General features: G+C 40.6%; 1 protein-coding gene across 1 annotated transcript; it reads right to left on the reverse strand.

Annotated features, from left to right (window-relative positions):
- Positions 1 to 8,464: 8,464 nt before the first annotated feature.
- On the reverse strand, positions 8,465 to 18,272 carry fmc1 (formation of mitochondrial complex V assembly factor 1 homolog). The gene is made up of 2 exons (XM_084328697.1): positions 18,108 to 18,272; positions 8,465 to 9,194 (listed from the first exon to the last, which is right to left on the reverse strand). Exons 1-2 carry the CDS (start codon positions 18,234 to 18,236, stop codon positions 8,991 to 8,993), a joined length of 333 nt encoding a protein of 110 aa, XP_084184823.1. The 5' UTR covers positions 18,237 to 18,272; the 3' UTR covers positions 8,465 to 8,990.
- Positions 18,273 to 21,721: the final 3,449 nt, after the last annotated feature.

Raw genomic sequence — 21,721 nt, forward strand, 5'->3', positions numbered from 1 at the left:
CAGGTCACTGCTGTCCGCGCTGTCCTCTCGTCACACCTTTCACAATGTTGCTTCTGTAGCTTTTGTAACAAATAGGTTACGGGGTTTCAAATAGGCAATCCTATCTATGTTGTCTTTGCCGTCCGGATAATACCTTGACTGACCCGGGTACTAATCTGCGTCTATCCAGATGTTTCAAAGTTTCTCCTAACAATCGTGCGCAGTCCCCGTGAAACTGTAGCCTACTGTGCTTTTGTTTGCATGATACAGAAGTTGGCCAGGTTGACTCTCACTCTGACCTCTCACTCCTCACTAACCGGACTGAAGATTATCAGCATCCAGCAGCAGACCTAACCAACAGTATGTCTCCGCCCTCCCCTTCCCCTCTTTATGTTCTCCGTATCCACTTGATAGCCACTTGTCACTCATCTATACGGAAGGAATATCTGTCTGCGTGTGTGTCTGTCAGACTGTCTGTTCTTGCATTATGATATTATATATCTCGAGAACCGTTCATCCGACCGGCTTCATGTTCTGCGGGTGTATTCCTGATGACCCATGGGAGGGGGTCCTGTGTCGAATTTGGTGCCAGATGGTGGTGCTATAGTCAGTATAGTGTGTGTGTGTGTGTGTGTGAGAGTGTGTGTGCGTGTGTGTGTGCGCGTGCGTGTGGCTTCAAGCTAGGTGGGTGTTTTGCTGCAGACCCATGGGATCAAATGTCGAATTTGGTGCTATTTAGCCAGATTGTGGCGCTATAGTGCCTGTCTGTCCTTAGCATATTTCAAGAACCATTCATCGGGTAGGGTGTATTGCTGATGACCCCAGTGTCAAATTGTGTGCCATTTGGCCAGCTGTTGTCGCTGCCTAGTGTGTCTGTCCTTCCCATATCTCAAGAACTGTTCATCCGATTTACTTCACGCTCGGCAGGTCTATTGCTGAGGACCCAGGGGAGTGTAGTGTCAAATCTGGTGCCATTTGGCCAGATGGTGGCGCTATAACAACAAACCTTATGTTTCAGTTTGGCAGGTGCCGAGGACTCAAGTGTCGAGTGTGAAGTCGATCAGATGAGCTGTTCTCGAGAACACTGGGGTCAAGCCAAGTATGGTAAGAGACGCTTCCCTTAACACATTAATTGCCAATGACGAGTATACTCGTTATAGCCCGCCAATCGAATTCTGCCAACGAGTATACTTGTTATTATGATCGTTATTTATTTTATTCGCTATTTCCATTCATAATTCATCCTGCTGTGCTGTGGAAATGTGTGGCACTCTGTCTGAGACCGCAACGGTGCGATACCACCGCCTATTGCATTCCATTTGAAACTATATGGCTTGGTGTCTGGGCCGAGCTGCAGCGTGGGGGCGGGGTCTAAACACTTGGGCAGGGCAAGCGGTTCTAACAGATGCACCTACGAGCCCCCCCCCCCCCCCCCGTTCATATTCACGGCTGGATACCGTTGGACACATGAACGCGATCAGTACTTGGAATGGCGATCAGATAATTGGATTATTGTTTTTGCAGTACATCATAGACAAGGTAAGGACTATATGTTATCAATCTTGCGTTGATCCGATAATTCTTTCCCTGCGATCGCAGCATGTGTCTGTGTGTCTGCCGGTGTCCCGTTGGTTGCGATCAAAGCACGGAGGGGCGACCCCCCCCCCCACCCTTTCTTGCATGCATGATGAAACATAATACCGATAATCTAGCGTTGATTTCAGATTGATTATTGATCCAGGCGAGAAATGGCACGATTTATAATGAAATGCAGTAAAACGCTGTTTTGGCGTCATTTCCCGGGATTACACAGTCACTCTAAAACTATACTCATATTCACCACGGTATAAAACGGAATTATCTGTTTTTTGCATGTTGACCGGAAGAAACTCACTGACAATCGACGTTGTTATTAGATCCATAGCTATAATATTTAATAGAGTTTTAGCACTACAAACACCGGCATCTACCCCCATTTAATTACAGCCCTGGCACAAACGGCCATATGCCCACAGCGACCTCTGGCGTCCAATGTGTTAAGAACAATATCTATCTTATAAGGTAATTAAATGATAACAGACTACACCTTTGTTATTATAAAACTAAATGTAAACTGTTATATAACATACTAAAGGTAAGGGGGAAATATAAAAATCAGATTATAATCAATACTGTCTCATTAGCCAAATGCATCATATAAAGAGTTCAGCTTTATCCAAAGCCTTCTCACTATTCTCTTTATCTCAGGAGGTGAATAAATTCAAGTTATAGTGATGCTACAGCAATCTAATAGTGCTAGCAACTATATTCTCAACATAATACTTTTTAAAACTGAATACATTTGTGCATCCTTTAAAAAAAAAGGCACAGATCCTTATTTCTTAATGTTGATATATTATATACAATTACCTCAAAACAGTTTCTTTGATATACCTTCCACTACTAAAATGGGGTGGATGCTATTCAAAGATGAGCAAAACCATAAGCAAAAACTATCCAAGACATGATCTGAAATTAATTTGTTGTGGGGAAAATTACATGGGGTGGGGGGGTTCTTACCTCGTGGTGGGGGAATCTCACCCCGGTTTACCCTACTCACTCTATGTAACAGTATGCAAACAGACAGAGAGGCATTTTTCCAGGGCTTAGTTTATTTAATTGGCATTAATTGCTCCCCAACAAGTTCAGGTTACACTAACATTAAAAATACATTGTCTGAATACCTAATGTATTCCCTTGGTCTGTGATGTTTGTTGGAGGGTCACTCCTCCTCTTTCAAATCACCAAAACATGCAGAATGTATCCTCCTAGGCCCTCGTGGCACATAAATAGCCAATGTAAGCGGTTTCTCTCACACCCTGTTTGTCAAAGTGTGAAGTCTTGGTGCGTGTAAAACAGTGGGGTGTAAAGAATCGTGTTTATTTTCTGTTTTTATTCCAATATCATTTGACACTGACCATTGGATGTGTCAGAATGCATTGGATGTTCATCCTGTGGCTGTATGAATGTGCGCACGTTAGTTTGAGCTGCGCATGTGTGCACTATGTGTCACTGTGGGTTGCTTAGGGTTAGTCCATTTAAATTCACACTGAAGGCCACATTAGTCACCACCACTGGGGAGCAGGGGGGAAACAGGGAGTGTTTCTAACTGGGGAGAACCTGGGATGGATGGCAGTGGGCGAGCATGGCAGAGGTAGTGATGCTACTGGATAGGAGGGAGCTGAAGGAGACCGAACTGCGAAAAGTAACCTCAACCCAGTGAGTTTAACCTTAATCAAGACCTCATTTGTGCCATTTGTGATTAATGTCATCAACATGCAAGTGGGGGTAATTGTGGGACTGACTACCCAGGGCCCTGAGCTGGGGGGGGTCCTCGACAAAAAGATATTTGTAATGTTTTTAGTAAAATGTATGTATGAGTTATGGCTGGGGAGGGGAGGGGTCCCAGAGACACATCACGTGCACCCAGAATGTCTTGGTACGATTTCTGATGTATTCCATTTGTCCCTCTGGAACTCTCACCCCCAAGACATTAGAGACTCTCAGAGTCTCCTCCAGTTTTCCAATCCCGCCTCAAGACCCATCGCTTCTTTACTGCCTTCTCTTAGCCCCCCCCCCCCCCATCCTTGAGCTGTGTCAAACTAGCTTAATTAATCTTAAATAAGACTTCCTGTTAAGCACAAAATAAAAGCACAGACATTAACACAAATACATTATTGCTTTGCTCTGGCAGTAAAGCAAAATAAACACCATAACAATAGTGAGGGTAACCTCTACATTAACTATAGGGGAAAAAAAACATAATTTGGTATGCGTTTTAACAGCAACTGTTTTTAATACAAATTTTACCAGGCCATATATATGGCCCATAGACTATAGGCAGGAGGAAGTGAGTTGAGGGTACAGTGTAACATTTCAGAGGTGAATTTGACACCACTTTGAGTTTAACCCCCATTGCTAATGAAATAAGAGACCTTCCTTTATCATTTGGTATATGTGTTGTAATGACTTTACATTAGGGCCTGACACGGGAGTGGACTTTCACCTGTCCCACTCCTGTGATTCAATGACTCCTGTCCCGTCCTGGGGAATGTTTGGTTCCAGTCTCAATTTTGTTCAGAATAAAGAAAAGATCACACATCCCATTCCTGTTGATTTTTATTCCCATCCTGTCCCATTCACGTGATTGATTGTGAAATTGACTCCCATCCCACCAAATGTCAGACTCTACTCTACACGTGGCCCATAGGCTAACCGTGAGCAGGAAGTCCTACAATTCTTACTCATTCACAACAGTCACAACCTTTCAATCACAAACTGTGAATTTGTCGAGGGTGCCCTTTAAGCGCATTACTTTTTGATTTGACCAAAGAGCCGATAGCAATTGCGCTCAGGAGATTGTAGGGATTTGGAGGAAAGGAGTTTAACATAAAGTGTGACATATGTGGACAACCTTCTGATATATATGTCAAGCCCAGATACCTCTCATGCTGTCATTATCCATTCAATTTAGCCAGTTTTCAGGATACAAATTAAACCTACACAAAAGTTAACTGGGGGGGGGGGCACATCAGAGTACACCAACCTCCCTTTTAATGTTGTGGATAACAAATATACATATCTTAATGTTACAGCTACAAGAAAAAAAAAGTGTTGTTTTAAATAAAATGTCCCCACTATATAAAAACATGTAAAACAGTACCTAACAGAGTGGTCATCTCTATCTACATCCTTCATAAGTCAAATTCCTAAATTCTTATATATCTTTCAATCTATACCCATCTTTATTCCCAAATCCCTTTTTGCTCGAGCTAAATAAAAAGATGCATCAGTCATCTAAAAGCATTGGAGGCATGGGCGGCACAGCCTAATTTACACTTTCACTACTTTGGCGGCTAATATCCGCTGTCTCACGTTTTGATTACACGTCCATAACCAAGCTGACTGTCCGTCATGGGTGACAATGGAGGTAAACTCAGTCCAAAACCTTTCCATTCCAGCTGAATCCAGCACTGCTTGGATTCCCACTCCCTCTTCTGGCAAATAACCTGATTAACCCAGTGGTATGGCATACATTGAGTATGGGCTCAGTTTGTCTTTATGAAGCCCTATCTTATATAACCTTCCATACTCGATTCTGCAGTTCAAGAATGGCACAGATACTTGCAAATCAGACACTTTCTCCACTCTGAAATACCTAGGTTCCCAGAGGCACCTGGTATGAACACTGCTGGTGTGTTTTTTATGTTTGCATCCAACGCACAAAGGGTTGATATCCGATATGTATGATAGGCTAACAGGTATGGAATTCTCCTACTAAATTAAGAATGCATGGGAACAAGATCTAAACCTTTGACTCTCAGATGACATATAGGATTTAATCCTTGAGCTGGTTAATTCAACATCTCTCTACATCTGTCATTGTCTGTTACAGTTTAAAGTAGTGCACAGAGCCCATATGTCTAAAGCCAAATTATCTTGTATTTACCCAATGTCAATCCCTGCTGTGACAGATATAGAAATGTTGAGGCCTCCCTTGTCCATATGTTTTGAACATGTCCTAGTCTGGAAATATACTGGTAATATGTTTTTCAAACCCCATCTCTAATCCTGAATTTTGAACTAGAAACCAATCCTCTGGTTGCCCTTTTTGGCACCTCTGGAGATGTGCGCCTGACTCCAATCAAACATCACACATTGTCCTTCGCCTCTCTTGTGACTAGACGTGCAATATTACTCAAGTGGAGATGCTGCCCCGCCCACATGAAGGACATGATGTCCTGCCTAAATCTAAAAAAGATCAGATACTCAGTATGAAACTCAAAACAAAAAAGTTCCAGAAGGTATGGGGACCTTTCCTGAAACATTTCAGTCTGATTTATGCTAATATTCATAATATATACATATAGAATAAATGTATAGCCTATATTTATCCATTTCTGGGCTGTTTGTTCTGACGGTAGAGTGAATCAACAGTGTTATTTATTTTTTGCTATTTTGATAAATGTACTTTGTGAATTGAACCCTTGACAGCTGATGTATTTGCAGTTGTGATGTTAATATAGATCACAAGTGTGAATGTGGTGTATGACAAGAGACTGCTCCATCTCTACTGTCTTTTACTATAGGTGAACACAGCTTACCATCTTTGGGACGGTGGAGTTGGAGAGCATCGTTACTCTGAAGGCGTGGGACGGAGCTATGTGGTTCTTCATCTAAGGTACAACAACTACAGTGTACAACCCCCCCCCATCAACAAATGCACTTTGTAGAAAGTTCAGACCGGCTGTACAATATACAACTCTGAACAAAACATATTGAAGTGTGTAAAAATATTTTTGATACAAGGAAGTCCTTAATTAAGCTGGCTTGAGACTGCAATTCTAAAGCTTCCAGAGATCAATTTGAACTGCTATGGGTTTAAACCAATTTGTTTATGCAAGAAGAGAGCTTCCTTTAGGTACAGTATAATGTGTTGTAACATCAACTTATTATCTTTTTATCAACATTTTTAATGTGGAAAATGTATCAGGCTGTATGTGTAGCCTATAGGCTAATGACTGGGGGTTACTTAATATACAGTATTTAATATAATTAATATATATACACTTAAATGATTGTTTGACATAATATTTACCAATTACTATGCTCCGTCTTAACTCTTTCATTAACATTTTATGCAGAAAACCTTTTACAGTGGAATTACAATGGGAACTTTCATTTTAGTCCATTTCAGACCGTAAGTCGAATTCCTTAATTAAGATGGCTTGACACTGTTCCATCCTTGCGTTCGTGTTACGCTTGTCCGTTTGTCTCACTACTACCGCCCCTTAACACATTCAGTGCCACGCCCCTTTGACCATATTAGGGCTACCGTGCCAATAAGGAAGTCAATGGGAGGTCGGGGAAATTTGCGAAGGCTTAAACTATATCTTAAATTATGGCTATGGGTCTAAAACACCCCTCGCTTATCAATGACTTGCTTGCAGTCAACATGTACGAAACGGATTGTTTTTTCATTGGTACATTTCCGTTTTAAATAAGAGTATAGTTTTGGAGAGTTCTAGTAATTCCAGAGAAATTCCGCGATAATAGCTCTTTAGTGGAATACACAAAACACGTTGTCATTTTTCGTCTGATTTCGGTTTTCAAATAAATGCTAGATTATCAATAGTATATGTGTACTTATGCACGCTAGAGAAGCGGGCTGAAAAATCGATTATCCATGCCGTGCTTAGCGCTAACGTTACGCACACACGTTGTGATCGCTGTGAAAAAAACATCTGATTAACCCAAAACTGGTAAAATAGTCCTTACCTCACATAAAATGTTCTGCAAAAAGATTAATCCAATTCCTGATCGCCATTCCAAATATCGCGTTTATTGATCCAACATTATAGTCCAAAACACATAATCGAAAGCTGCTCCCAGCCTCCCCAGTGAATGTGATAACGGATACTGCTTGCCAGAGAAGGGAAAACCCTGGACCGGACTTTTTTTCTGATGCACATCCCCACCCAATCCAATCCAATGATGTGCAATACCATCCGGGAGACGATATGTGGCGGTATTTGCCCTTTTCGAGCTCAGACCCATTCCCAATGATAACGTCAGGCTGGATGGATGAAAAATGAATGGATATTGCTAATAAAAGAAATAATGATTAAAAAACGAGTTCTCGTTTCTTCTCGGACCTTGGCCCTCAACGCATGGCGAGTTAAGCCGACTAATCTCGTCGTTGGCACTGAATGTGTTAATGTAAAGTGACTGAGTTCTAGAAAAGCACTATATACATTTAATTTATTATTATTATTTGACAGCACATTAAGAGAAAATAATGTGATGCTTATACCATTACTGGTGATCACACAAAGTATTGTTTTTTATGTTGTGAATATTTTTCTTTTTATCCGTTGTCTGCAGCACAAATTTCCCCTGGAGGATAATAAATATGCTCACTACTTATTTCAGGGCATTTTAAAACATCAGTGTAATTCTCAGAGGAAAACGTATCCATAACAATCACTGAAAATGTCTCATAATTGTTCCAACTTATGTAATCATTCAAGTGCAGAGAGATTGTTAATTGTAAATTTGACTTCTGATTTTTATTACAAGGTCAAATCACTTGCTTGTCATTGTTTGCAGTGTCACACAGTTGTGCCCCTGGTGAGAAAGTGTGAAACAGTTAAAACCCTTTTGACCTTCAATATCACATTGCCAGTAGCTTCTTACAAAGAGTTCTATTATATGCTTCTTCCAGGCACATTGTGATAACCATGTTAATTTTGCCATTAAGCAAGTTGTGGAAAATGTGTTCTTGTTACTTTCCTAAAAATGTGTACATCTTGTCGTTTTACACCCTGCTTGGTGTACTTAAATTTCTCCAAGAAAAGACAAATAATAATAAATAAAGATAAGCTCTCATCGGTAATGTAATATAACTCACAGTCCCAGATCTTAAAGAGAACAAAAAAAAATGACATTAGTGATCAAAACTTTAATTGAAATAATGAGTTATGTGAAGAATGTATTTACAAACTTTTTCAATCACAGCTATTGCTTGAATCAGTTAGGAGAAAGACAGAAAGGGAACAGGTTTGGGTTTCAGAAAATGTTAATGACCGATATCTTATAGTACAATCACAGCTCACAGCTTTGATCCTCCTTTTAGAAAAATGTCACTTGAACAGTCCGAAAGTGAAAGAAAATAAATAATATATCACTAGATCCATTTCTTCCCTCATCGCTGCTCACGCTGGCATCATCTTCCACTCTACCAGACCTGGGTCAACTAATCATTTAAATAGCTCCTCAACTACTGTACCTTAATCTTTTGTTTTTGTCTGCATGATCAAGATCAGTCAGGTGGGGTTAGGGCTTGCACTTTATGGACAAACGTATGAATTCCATCGTCAGGCAAAATCAATCGATACCAGAAACACTACAGAATCTATTTGTAAAAAGTAATTTGGCCCAGGTCTGTCATCTCACACCTTCTCAACCACATCTCACTTCTCCCAGCCTTTGCCTCCAGGTTGGGTGGGCAACCTGAGCCCCACTATGCCAGCCGCCTCTTCTATGGAGCGATCCCCCTTGCCGTGGTACAAGGTGTGGAGGGCCAGGTGGCTCCTGGTTGAGGACAGCAGACACAGATAGGTGTGAGAGGCGTGGATCGCCTCCTGCTTGGCACGGCAGTACCTCTCCCCTGTCACCTGAGAGGGAGAAGGGAAACTACCTATTAGACCAAGGTTATTGTAGGATATATTAAGTCATCGTATATATAGCCTGTGTCACAAACAACAGTCAGTCAGCTACTCTGCTATCTGAAGGACATTGCGCTGTTTATGTCATGTATTTCCTGTCAATATCCTATAAAGCTAATACCGTCTACTATCGCTACTGGAGAATGTCAAAGATAGGACTATTCCCATGTTAAGATTCACAAAGCTGTCAGAATATGACCATGTTATTAGAAATGCCCTATTTAACACGATCCCCACACAATCTAATAAATCAAACCCAACTCCATCTGCTGTCCCGAGTCTCTCTTTTGTAAATTCTTCTTCTTAAATTTGTTCACCAGAAAGTACAAGACAGAAAGTTGAGTACATTCGGAGTGGCTGAGTAGTGTGTAGAGTAGACCAGGGTTCAATTCCCGGCAGCCAGGCATGCAGTCGTGCACACACGCGGTTACACGGCGTGTTAGTAGGTCAATGATGTGCACGCGCGCACTCGTCGCGCTGTGCGATAAGTACCCGGCCGTTGTAGAAAGCAATGAAGCTACCCGCCGGCACTTATCACCTAGACTTTGCATAATAATAGGATACCGATAGCATAACAACGAGAATACAAGCCCTGGCTGTAGGCTACCAATTGGTGGGGTGCTGCTTGATCTCTCGACTGGAAGGATGAGACAAGTTGTGCTTCAGTCTGAAGGAAATTCCTTCTGTAAACTAACTCTAAGTTACATTGTTAATTTAGTTTGTATTTACTTTTCTAGTTTAAGTTAATTCAATTAAAGAAATTGTAACTACAATTACATTTAAAACATTGTTATGCATAATAATCATCTGTTCTGTGCGCAACTGAGGGAACATGTATGCGCGTGCACGTGGCGTATGGGCAGTTCCCATATTACGACTGCATCACTGCCGGCAGCGGTACTGCAGGCTTGGTCAGTCGTTCCTACGAACACAATTGTTTGCGGGTGGGAAGCCGGTGGGTTATGAGCAGTGTTGTGCTAGTTACTGAAAAATAGTAACTCAGTTACTTTACTAGTTACTTCATTTCAAAGTAACTTCGTTACTGTACTAGTTACTTACACCCAAAAGTAATGAGTTACTGTGAAAAGTAACTATTTAGTTATTTAAAAAAAAATAAAAAAAATAAATTGCTCAAGTCCCATGCCCCATATACTCAAAATCGGTTGATCAACTTGACAGTTTCCATTCACATCACCGAACTCTGCTAAGCAATGTGGTCTAGAGCGTTTCATTATATATTCCCTCCCCGCTGTATGTATATTTCTCTCCCACCCACCCACCCCCTCCTAATGTACAGTCCCCTCCCCATCATATGTATATACTCTGTCAGGATCTAGGGGTAACAGTACTGTATATTTGAATACCGCTTATGTCACAAATGTATCAGTACTAAATACCTATATGTCCCTATGCCATAAATGTCATGTATGTTGTGTATGTCATAAATGTCTATATGAATTGAAAATGGGGGACCCTGATGGAAACAAGACAAACGTCTTTCTCAGGTCTGCATCCCCTTAACAATTGTATGTATTGAGCCGTACTGTATTGTACCCATTCTGCAATCTGTTAAATAAAGTTTTCATTCATTCATTCATTCATCCATTCATTAATTCATTCATAACCATCTTGCAGCGTTGTTATCAAAGCATTGCAACGTTAGAATAGTTAGGATATCAATTGTGCATGAAAGGACTATATTTATATTGTTTGATTAGTATTATGAGATTCCCTGGCAGATTAAGTACAGTCAAAATCCGTTGATCTTGAGTTTCAGTGAACACATTGCACTCACCGTCACCAGTCTGCGGTGGTCGAGATGTAACGTTAGTCCAGTTGACTCCAGCAGCCCTTCAAACATGTTCTTTATCTCGTTTCCATGTTGTATATTAATTATCTCTCCAAGTAGTTGCTAAATGGTTTGTTAGTTCGTTATTATTACTGCGTTCTTATTATGTAGATTCATAGCGAGCGTCCTCTTGTTGTTTACTGTAGAGAGCGCCTATTTCTTTCAGAACGTCAGTGGCCAATCAGAAGTGCGAAACCAGAATGAGGCTACGGAAAGAAATAATAATAATAATAATACTTCGTTTTATATAGCGCCTTTCAGTCTACAGTAAACAAAACAAACGCAGGCGAAATAAGGACGCTCGCTATGAATCTACATAAAAAGAACGCAGTAACGAACTAACAAACCATTCAGTAACGTAAGTAGCGTTACTGAATTTCAAAAGTAATGCGTTAGAGTACTAGTTGCGGCAAAAAGTAACTTCGTTTCTGTAACGCGTTACTTTGTAACGCGTTAGTCCCAACACTGGTTATGAGACCTGGTCGTTGCATAGCGACTTCTACTGGTCCGTCCTGCCTGTTCAGCAGTAGGGTTGGGCACGGAAACCGGTTCTAATAGGAACCGGTTCCTAACTTCCGGTTCATCTTTGCATTTCGATTCTTAATTTCGATTCTAAAAAAAAAAAAAAAAAATAATAATAATAATAATAACTATAATTATAGTTACAGTACAGTAACCAAATTAAACTGTATCAAGTCAACAAAAAATTTGAATAGTATGAAAACAAATTAAAAAATTTTAAAAATAAAAAATTCTCCTGCGAAATAAGCTGTGACCTGTTTTAACCTGCACCTCAAAGAATCGGAACCGAGAATCGTTTAGAACAGGAATCGATATGGAGAATCGGAATCGTTCAAATCCAAACGATGCCCAACCCTATTCAGCAGGGAGGTGATTTGGGGGAGATAGCGTTATGCGGTCCCAGTGAAACTCCTAGCTGTCAGGTGAAAAGAAGTGGCTGGCGACTCCACATCTATCGGAGGAGGCATGTGGTAGTCTACACAGTACACCCTCCCCAGACCGACAGTACTATGACCAGGAAGGTAATTGGCATAACGACTAAATTGGGGGATGAAAAAAATGTATAATAAAAAAGTACATTCATGTAGACAAAAGGCACTGGAATGAGAATCGTGTGGAAACAAAACAGAAAGACAATTCAGCCAAAACAAAAACAGAGCTTGCATTAGGGCTATCTTAAATACTTCAAAGCTTCGTTCGATGGCACAAGCTTCGAACATTAAAAAAAATCGAAGTAAAAAAAAATAAAATTCGATTTTTTTTTCTCAAATTTTGTTTTACTTCGATTTTTGTGTGTGTGCGCATGTGCGTGCGTGCGCACATGGGGCCATTGGGTGGGGCCGGGGGACAAATACACTGGAGGAAAGTAACCCAGCTCAGCACTGCCCAAATTATATCATCACTATTGCCTGTTTGAAGGATATCATCCTCAAACACATATACACCTACTACATGCCTTGTAGACTTCCACACATAAGAAAGAAAGATACTGGGATGAATAAACAAAATAGGAAATAAAATGTAGAAATGCATGCAATACATAAATAAATATGAATCTCCATATATGAAATAGAACATTTAGATAAGGTGCTACTGAGATGTTTTGGTGAGTTCTTTGTTTTTTTGTGGAAGTAGCCCTTCTTAAAAATGCATGGACATTCACTGATAATTGGTCTGTAGTGGAGTCTACAAGGTCTACATTGCCGGACCATGTAGAATCCGGACATTGTAGACTGACATAATTCTGTGCATAGTTTAGTCTACACAGGCCATATTTCAAATAATCAAAATCTTACTTCATTCATCTTAAACATTCTTGATTTGGGGGATTGGTAGTTCCCATGAAATCTGAAGTTGTTCAAACGACAACAGCGATCCACCTTGAATTAAATCACACAGCCGAGTGAAACCTTGTTGGCTGCGTCACAGTCACAAAAGGGGCTACTTAATTCATTAATCAAATCCACTTTATTTATAGAGCACATTTTAAAACAACAAAGTTTACCAAAGTGCTGTACAAGTCCCACAACATAAGATATAAAAAAAAAAAAGAAAAAAAAAAAAATTCTCTCTCGAAGCTTCGAATTAAAATCGAAGCTCGGCCCCGAAGCTTCGATTGCCAAAAAAAGCTTCGAAGGTCAGGCCGCCTTGCATGTAAATACATTACAGAATTAAAGACATTTTTTAAGGAAATAGCACCACCATGACAATTATATTACAAGATATAGAAAAGAAATATCATATCACATTGGAATTTGTATTTGGGAACTAAATACCAAATATTGTAATACCGTCAAAAGTAAGAAAAGTATTGTGATTAAGGCTGTCAAAGTTAACGCGGTATTAACGCGTTATCGCCCGATTCTATTAACACCACTATTTCTTTTAACTCACGATTAACTTTTAAGAATTTTTTATTTTTACTAGACTTCACTCAGGTGTATTATTGATGCTCTCATTGATACTAAGTTTGTTTCTGAAGTGTGTGTGTGTGTGTGTGTGTGTGAGATATAGAGAGAGAGGGGGGTGAGAGACAGAGGAAGGGGCAAGAGAGAAAGAGAGTTGGGAGAGTGTGTGTGTGAGAGAGAGAGAGGGGGGGTGTGTGATTAATCAGCCCTTGTGTGGGTGAATGTAACAAGTTCCTAACGTTTTCTTTCCCCTATTATTTCATGCACACTTTATTCATATTTTTAAATTATTATTTTCTTTTAAGTTATTTTGTGCATCACTCTGTTTTGAATTTGATGCAAATTTGCAATGCATGAGGGTCATCCTTTTGTGTTAAATGGCTGCATAAAGCAAGCATTTGTTGACTCATGTTGATAAGAGTATTAAAACTTGGAACTTGAAAAATATCCGTTTAAGGTAGATAAAAATAAATAAAATAAAATGCAATTAATTTGCGATTAATCGCGAGTTAACTATGGACAATCATGCGATTAATAGAGTTAAATATTTTAATCGATTGACAGCACTAATTGTGATATATTTGACCGTATCACCCAGCCCTAAAACACATGCATAATTATATACACTATCAACTCTGATCTGTTAGTGACTTCTCTGATTTACTAGACTTGTCAAATGTTTGGCTCTGAGGCTTTCTGTCTGACTGGGTTTCAAACCACAAAATAATCTACAATCTCCTCTACATTATCAATTTAGTCAGATAACCGTCAGCCCCAATGTAAAATTATATGTGCAGTATTGTTTTCATAATAACTTAATGTTCTTTTTGTAGCCACATCTATGGCTTCCCACATACATCCTGATTAAATCAAGGCTACAAAATGTGCTTATTTCTTGAAAAGAAACTCCTCAAGACTCACTCAAAGCTCTAGGCAGTAGAGGACAGCGGAACAAAGACACAAGACGTAATAAACATCAACAAATGTCGTACATAATGATCTTTTACACAATAATGATGTTGTTTCTCCATTATTCATATAAGCTATACAGACAATAACAATTTGGTTCATGGCCTGTAGACCTTTTCAGTAGAATTATGTTGCTAGAGAAACAGCTTGGGTCCATGTGTATTTCCAGCCTGCTCGTGTATTAGCTATGATTTTTGTTATTCTAGTGTATTAGCAACCACTGCAATGGGAAATAAACATGGTCCCATTTAGAATGTGTATGTTGTCAAGTTTGTAAAGGTCTATAGCATCTGACATACAAGTTGCCTTTGGGCTGTTTCCATGGAGGGAACAATAAAATCTTGTAGGCAAGAATTCCCCCAAGCTGAGTCTCCCCCCGCACAAATGCATACGTTTTTGCTTCAGTGACTGCACAATGCATTCAAGCACCCTGGTGAACTGTGCTCCACAGAGTGTAAAGACTATTATGTGGCCTATATACTGAAATCACGTATTTACATTCTTAACTAGCTATTACATGTCGCCATATAATTAACGTACATTTTTTACTAGCCTTCATCTCAACTAGCAATCATAATATGGCACTTAAATGCACTAATTAGATTAGATTCAAATGTATTGTCATTATACAGCACAAGTACAGTATAATACAAATAAGTTTGGCATCCAACCAGAATGCAAATGAAACAGTAAGTACAATAGTATATACAATGTCTGTGATTAAATTGGGTATAAAATATATTAATTGTAATAGATGTATGTAGAGTTTTAGTATTAATATGTACAGTGATATGTACAGTTTAAATACACTGGATTATATGCAGGTTTGTACAGACCGATGTGGATAGATATATATACGGTAAGAATAAATATATACGGTATAGAGCATTATTGTACATGCTATCATATAGCCTAGAGTTATATGGGTTATACTAAATGGATGTATTATTAAATATATATTTATTGAATGCTATTTAAGCAATACAAATGTTGATTCTCTAAAAAAGGAGTTAGTTGTTAATTTTAAGAGACCCGTCTAATTTTCTCTTTTGTATATTTACTATTGCTCTCTAATAAAGCAAGAGTATTTCTTATGCAATGAATCAATGGAATAATCGGTAGAAGAATACTCAATTACTAAAATAATCTATAGCTGCAGCCCTATACTTCAAAAAGTACAATATTTCCTTTGAAATGTAGTGGGGTTAAACATACTTGGTTACTTCCCTAGTCCATGGAAGTAACATATTTGAATTCTTAATTTGGGTGGTGTTCCCCTTTCACTCTGTCTGTGTTCCACCATGGAAACATATAATTCACGGTCACCTTGGTAAAGTTACGTGTATTATGACCGTCACTACTAAAGTTGACGACCTGCCCACAGCTTGGGGCACAAGTCTGACTTAGTCTGCCAGTAATTTGTAAATAAGTACCAAGTTAAACTATTGAACCTGGGCTCATAGGATCCACAGGCGGTCGCACTAACAAGCTGAACTAAAGAGTCAAGACATGATATATATATGTTGCGTATGTCATTAATGTCATTATGAATTGAAAATGGGGGACCCTGATGTAAACAAGACGAAAGTCTTTATCTGGTCTGCAGGGTACTACAACTATGCTTGCACCTCATGGTACCAAAGCACCTCAAAGGCGCTAAAAACTAAATTACAAACATCAAAACAAACTGGTCAGACTACTACTTTTTTTTTTTTTAATTATCTTTCTTCCCCTCCTTTTTCCCGATTTTTCTCCCATCCCACCCTTCCTGGTTGTTGCGTACTTTCCCCTACTGTTGGTCCGGGAGACCGGAGACTGTCACATGCTTTCCTCCGACGCATGTGCAGCCTGGGGCAGGCCAACCTGGCCGCGCAGGTTCTCACCGGGGAGAGTGTAGCGTGTGGGAGGCCACACTATCTCTCCTCAGATCCAACCCTCGCTGAGCAGGCGCCCCGACCGAACTGTAGGGGTCGCTGTCCACAACGCCCAGGACCCACCCTTCAGCTTCCCACCCCCTGATACAGCCAATTGTATCAGCGTGAGAGGACAGCCAAGCTGATAGCAACGCCGGGAGCTGGATTCGAACAGGCGAATCCTAGTGTCTCCCGGTGTTGGTGACGAACGTAATCTCCGTGCGCCACCTGCCCCCCCGTCAGACTACTACTTGACCTTACTCCTAGAACCCACCTCACCCCTGCCCACTTTGACAATCTAGGATGGCTTAGAGTAGACGACAGAGTACAGCAACTTGCAATGGGCCTGGTCTACAAGATACACTACACGACTAAGATACCCATGTACATGTCAAAATACTTCCCAAAGGTCAGATGCCACCACTGTCACCAATATAACCGATGAATAGTCCACCTATAGTAAAATAAAATACTTTGTGCTAATCAACATAACGGGTTCTCTTTATTCACATCCCCGCTCTCCACTGTAAAGGAATGTGAATCCCTACCCACATTCAAAACCGCTCTTAAAGAGCACCTACGGGAGGCTGCAATTCGAAACTGGCCACCGTAAATGCCCAAACCCCCCACCACCTCCTAATAGACAGTCTCCTCCCCACCGCATGTATATATTCCCTCCCCGCCGTATGTATATTTCTCTCCCACCCACCCACCCCCTCCAAATGTACAGTCTCCACCCCACCGTATGTATATTTCTCTCCCACCCACCCACCACCTCCTAATGTACAGCCCCCTCCCCATCATATGTATATACTCTGTCAGGATCTATGGGTAACATTACTGTATAATTGAATACCGTTTATGTCACAAATGTATCAGTATTTGCATAAATGTATAGATGTAGCAGTACTGTCTATCTGTATGTTATATATGTATATATGTTATGATGAATTGAAAATGGGGGACCCTGATGTAAACAAGACGAAAGTCTTTCTCTGGTCTGCATCCCCTTAACAATTGTATGTATTGAGCTGTACTGTACCCATTCTGCAATCTGTTAATAAACTTTTCAATCAATCAATCAATCAGTACTAAATACCTGCTATATGTCCCTAATCTATGCCATAAATGTCATGTATGTTGTGTATGTCATAAATGTCGATATGAATTGAAAATGGGGGACCCTGATGTAAACAAGACAAACGTCTTTCTCAGGTCTGCATCCCCTTAACAATTGTGTGTATTGAGCCGTACTGTATTGTACCCATTCTGCAATCTGTTAAATAAAGTTCTCATTCATTCATTCATTCATTCACTCCAAAATAACAACAACGGAACTGGGACAGGTGCGCGCACCAACTCTTCCCCAAATCAACCCCTCCCCAAGAGAGGGCGCTCAACTCTCTCTACCTAATAACTTAACTTCAATATCAATAATAACATAGAACACACATTAAATAGCTTACACTATCTTAAACACTTGGGGGGGGGGGGGGGGGGGTTCAGAAACAAGCGTCAGCAATCACAAACGATAACGTTACTCCATACTGTTTGCTACTTGTGACCCTTGTGACTGGCAGTGGCAACAACCCTAACAACCTTGCCTGGTGATGGTCGTCGCTTCATTACGTTACAGCAACGCTATAAAGCGTTAGCTAGCTGCGACACTGTGTTAAAAACATATGGTTAACGAGCAACTCACCTCGTTTTTCCGAAACTGATCCATTAGATAGTTGTATGCCAACGATTTCTTATAATGTGGTCCTTGGACCGCACGCAACTCCTTCAATATTCCTCGGCAAACCCGAAGAGGCGACGACAGCGCTGCCATCTTATTGCTGTTGTTGGTATCGTTCTGGTAGCACAGCACTAGCCTAAGTATATGGCACTAGCAGTAACAAGACTCGCTCAATCGAATTGAGGCAAAGTCGATCAGACTATCCTTACAGCAATACAGTAGTAGCGACACTACCATCTAGTGGACACTTGTACACATCGATCAGGCTATCCTTACAGCAATACAGTAGTAGAGACACTACCATCTAGTGGACACTTGTACACATCGATCAGGCTATGCTAAACCACTACCAGGTGGCGAAGTCAGATACTAACCCAGACTAACCCCTTGGATCAAATCTGAGGTCACTAGTCTTGGGGTTATCATAGATTCAGAACTGAACTTCAAGACGAAAACATCGTTCTTCCATCTCAGAAATATAGCAAAAGTACGACCATTTATTAATCAGAACGATGCTGAGAAGCTAATTCATGCATTCATATCTAGCCGGTTAGACTACTGTAATGCACTTTTCACAGGTCTCCCTAAGAAAACCACAGAGAGGCTTCAGCTAATCCAAAACTCTGCAGCCCGACTGCTAACTAGAACCAAAAGGAGAGAGCACATTAGTCCAGTCTTAGCTGCTTTACACTGGCTTCCTGTAACATTTAGAATTGACTTTAAGGTCCTTCTCCTTACATACAAAGTTCTAAATGGACAGGGACCTAGCTACATCGCCAACACTCTAATAAATTACACACCAGCAAGAACACTGCGATCATCAGCTGCTGGACTACTAGAGGCTCCCAGAAGCAGTCAAAAGAGGATCGGTAATGCAGCCTTTATCAACTATGCCCCAAAACTATGGAACAAACTACCCCAAAACATCAGGGAAGCCAACTCGCTAGACATCTCTTTGCTCAGGCATTTCACTGATAGATATCTGCTACCACCTAGTGGCAAGAGGAAACATCAGGGATATCCTGACACAACTTGTATTTACCTGCACTATTCTTACCCTGCCTACTCTTATACACTGCCTATCAAATTCATGTGTCGGTTATTGCACTTTTTACTTCTTACTGATGACTATTTTTAAACTGAATCATTTTAAACTATTTTTATTATTTTCTAGATCCAAATGTGAAACACTGTGATTATTTGTATTACTGAATAGAGAGCCTATTAGGATGCTAGATCCTAATGTGAAACACTGTGATTTGCCATACCTTGCTATACTCGCTCATGCCTGTATTTTTTATGTCCGTTCTATTTTATAATTTTTTGACTATTTTTAAACTGAATCATTTTAAACTATTTTTACTATTTGTGTTACTGAAAACTGTAAGCGGAGAGCCTATTGGGATGCTAGATCCTAATGTGAAACACTGTGATTCTACCTGTCTATCTTTTTATGCTCGCTTATGCCTGTATTTTTTACTGTTGTGAAGCACTTTGAACTGCAACCTCTGTATGAAAAGTGCTATACAAATAAAGTTATTATTATTATTATTATTATTACTGTCGATTCTAGAGAATCTCGGCAATGGAATAATAACCTGACTATTGTATATCAATCATCTCTCAAATACACAATTCCCAACTAGAATGTTTCCCGAAGAAGGTCTAATACTCGAAAATTGTGTATAGGAGTTTGATTGATTGAAAACGTTATTACCGGTACCAGATTGCAGAATGGGGCGGCTAGGTGGTGTAGTGGACAAGGCGCTCGCCATCAATGCTGGATACGCGGGGTTCGAATCCAGCTCTCTGTGTTGCTATCAGCTTGGCTGGTCGTTGGAAAGCTGATGGTTACAGGTTGAAAAAACCCTCAGCTCAGAACTAGGCAAAATCTGCATATGGCTCGCTGATAAAAAACGATCATTACACATGGGCAAAACAGAGTCCATTCTCTTCGGTTCAAATAACAAACTCAGCAAGACCGACGGCTTCTCAGTTACAGTGGGTGACAATATGGTCACAAGGAAAGAAGATATTACCTACCTGGGTTCCATCCTAGAGGCAAATCTTTCCTGTGACAAAATGGCATCCAATGTAATAAAAAAAGTCAACCAACGAACACGATTCTTGTACCGGATCTCCTCACTGGTAAACAAGAATACCCTGAAGACTCTGGCAGGAGCACTCATTCAAGGGTACTACGACTATGCATGCACCTCATGGTACCAAAGCACCTCAAAGGCGCTAAAAACAAAATTACAAACATCTCAAAACAAACTGGTCAGACTACTGCTTGACCTTACTCCTAGAACCCACCTCACCCCTGCCCACTTTGACAACCTAGGATGGCTTAGAGTAGACGACAGAGTACAGCAACTTGCAATGGGCCTGGTCTACAAGATACACGACCAAAGTACCCATGTACATGTCAAAATACTTCCCAAAGGTCAGTGAATACCACGATCACAACACCAGAGGGAGCTCCACAAACCCAGATTCGGCTCAAACAAGGGACTAAACACGTTTCGCAATTATGCCACATCAATGTGGAACGCCCTACCCAAAGCTGTAAAGGAATGTGAATCACTACCCACTTTCAAAAACACTCAAAAAACACCTACAGGAGACTGCAATTCTAAACTGGCCCCTGTAAATGTCCTAACACAACCCCCCCCAATGTACAGTAAATTACCAAGTATGGTCTTGTCAATATTCCAATGTACAGTTTTGCTTGTTCAGTTGCAGTGTCCCCCACCCACTCCTCCTACCCAACCCCCCCCCCCCCCAACCTCCTCCAATGTACAGTTTCTATGTCAAATGTATATACTCTCTTTTCTGGACTCTTTTCGTATCACAAACAGTACTGTATTTGCAAATCTGGTATGTCATAAATGTATAGATGTAGCAGTACTGTCTATCTGTATGTCATGTATGTCATATATTGTTATGGTTTGAAACCGACCCCAAACGCAAACGGCACAGAGAGAGTTGTTTCAGAGTTAGCCAAAATCAAGGGCCTGTTTATTTACTGAGTAACAAGAATGAATTAGGTGGTGAACAGAACAAACTGGGAAACAGGCATGTGAGGAATGTTTGCTGCTCTGCAGCTTCTCCCAGAAGGTGATGTTGTGGAATTTGTCCGTGACGTCTGAGCCGCTCTGCAGATCCTCCCAGCATATACTCCGGATGGAGGCGGAGAGGGAGAGAGAGAATCCGAGTTAGCTCAGCGCACAATTGAAACTGACAGGTGACTGGTGAGGTGAATTGTCCAAACAAATAATCCAAGTGACAGATCTTCGGTGTGAAACACACAGTGAGCAGTGTCCAGCCAAGTGACAGATCTTCGGTGTGAAACACACAGTGAGCAGTGTCCAGAGTGAAAACAATTAGGTAATCCAAACGTGTAATTCCAACAGACAAAAAGGTGAGAACAGTATGAACAAAAACAGGATCTCTTCGGTGCTTTACAAACACACAAAAAACGATAGATCCAAAAGACTGTTTACAAAAACTCACCAGAGCGCAACGCGTAAAGCGGGCAGATCAAACGAGGCGGCCGCTTCGTAACGGGGAAGCAG

This window comes from Notolepis coatsorum (genome assembly GCF_963971535.1).
Source record: "Notolepis coatsorum genome assembly, chromosome: 14".
NCBI classification, from domain to species: domain Eukaryota; kingdom Metazoa; phylum Chordata; class Actinopteri; order Aulopiformes; family Paralepididae; genus Notolepis; species Notolepis coatsorum.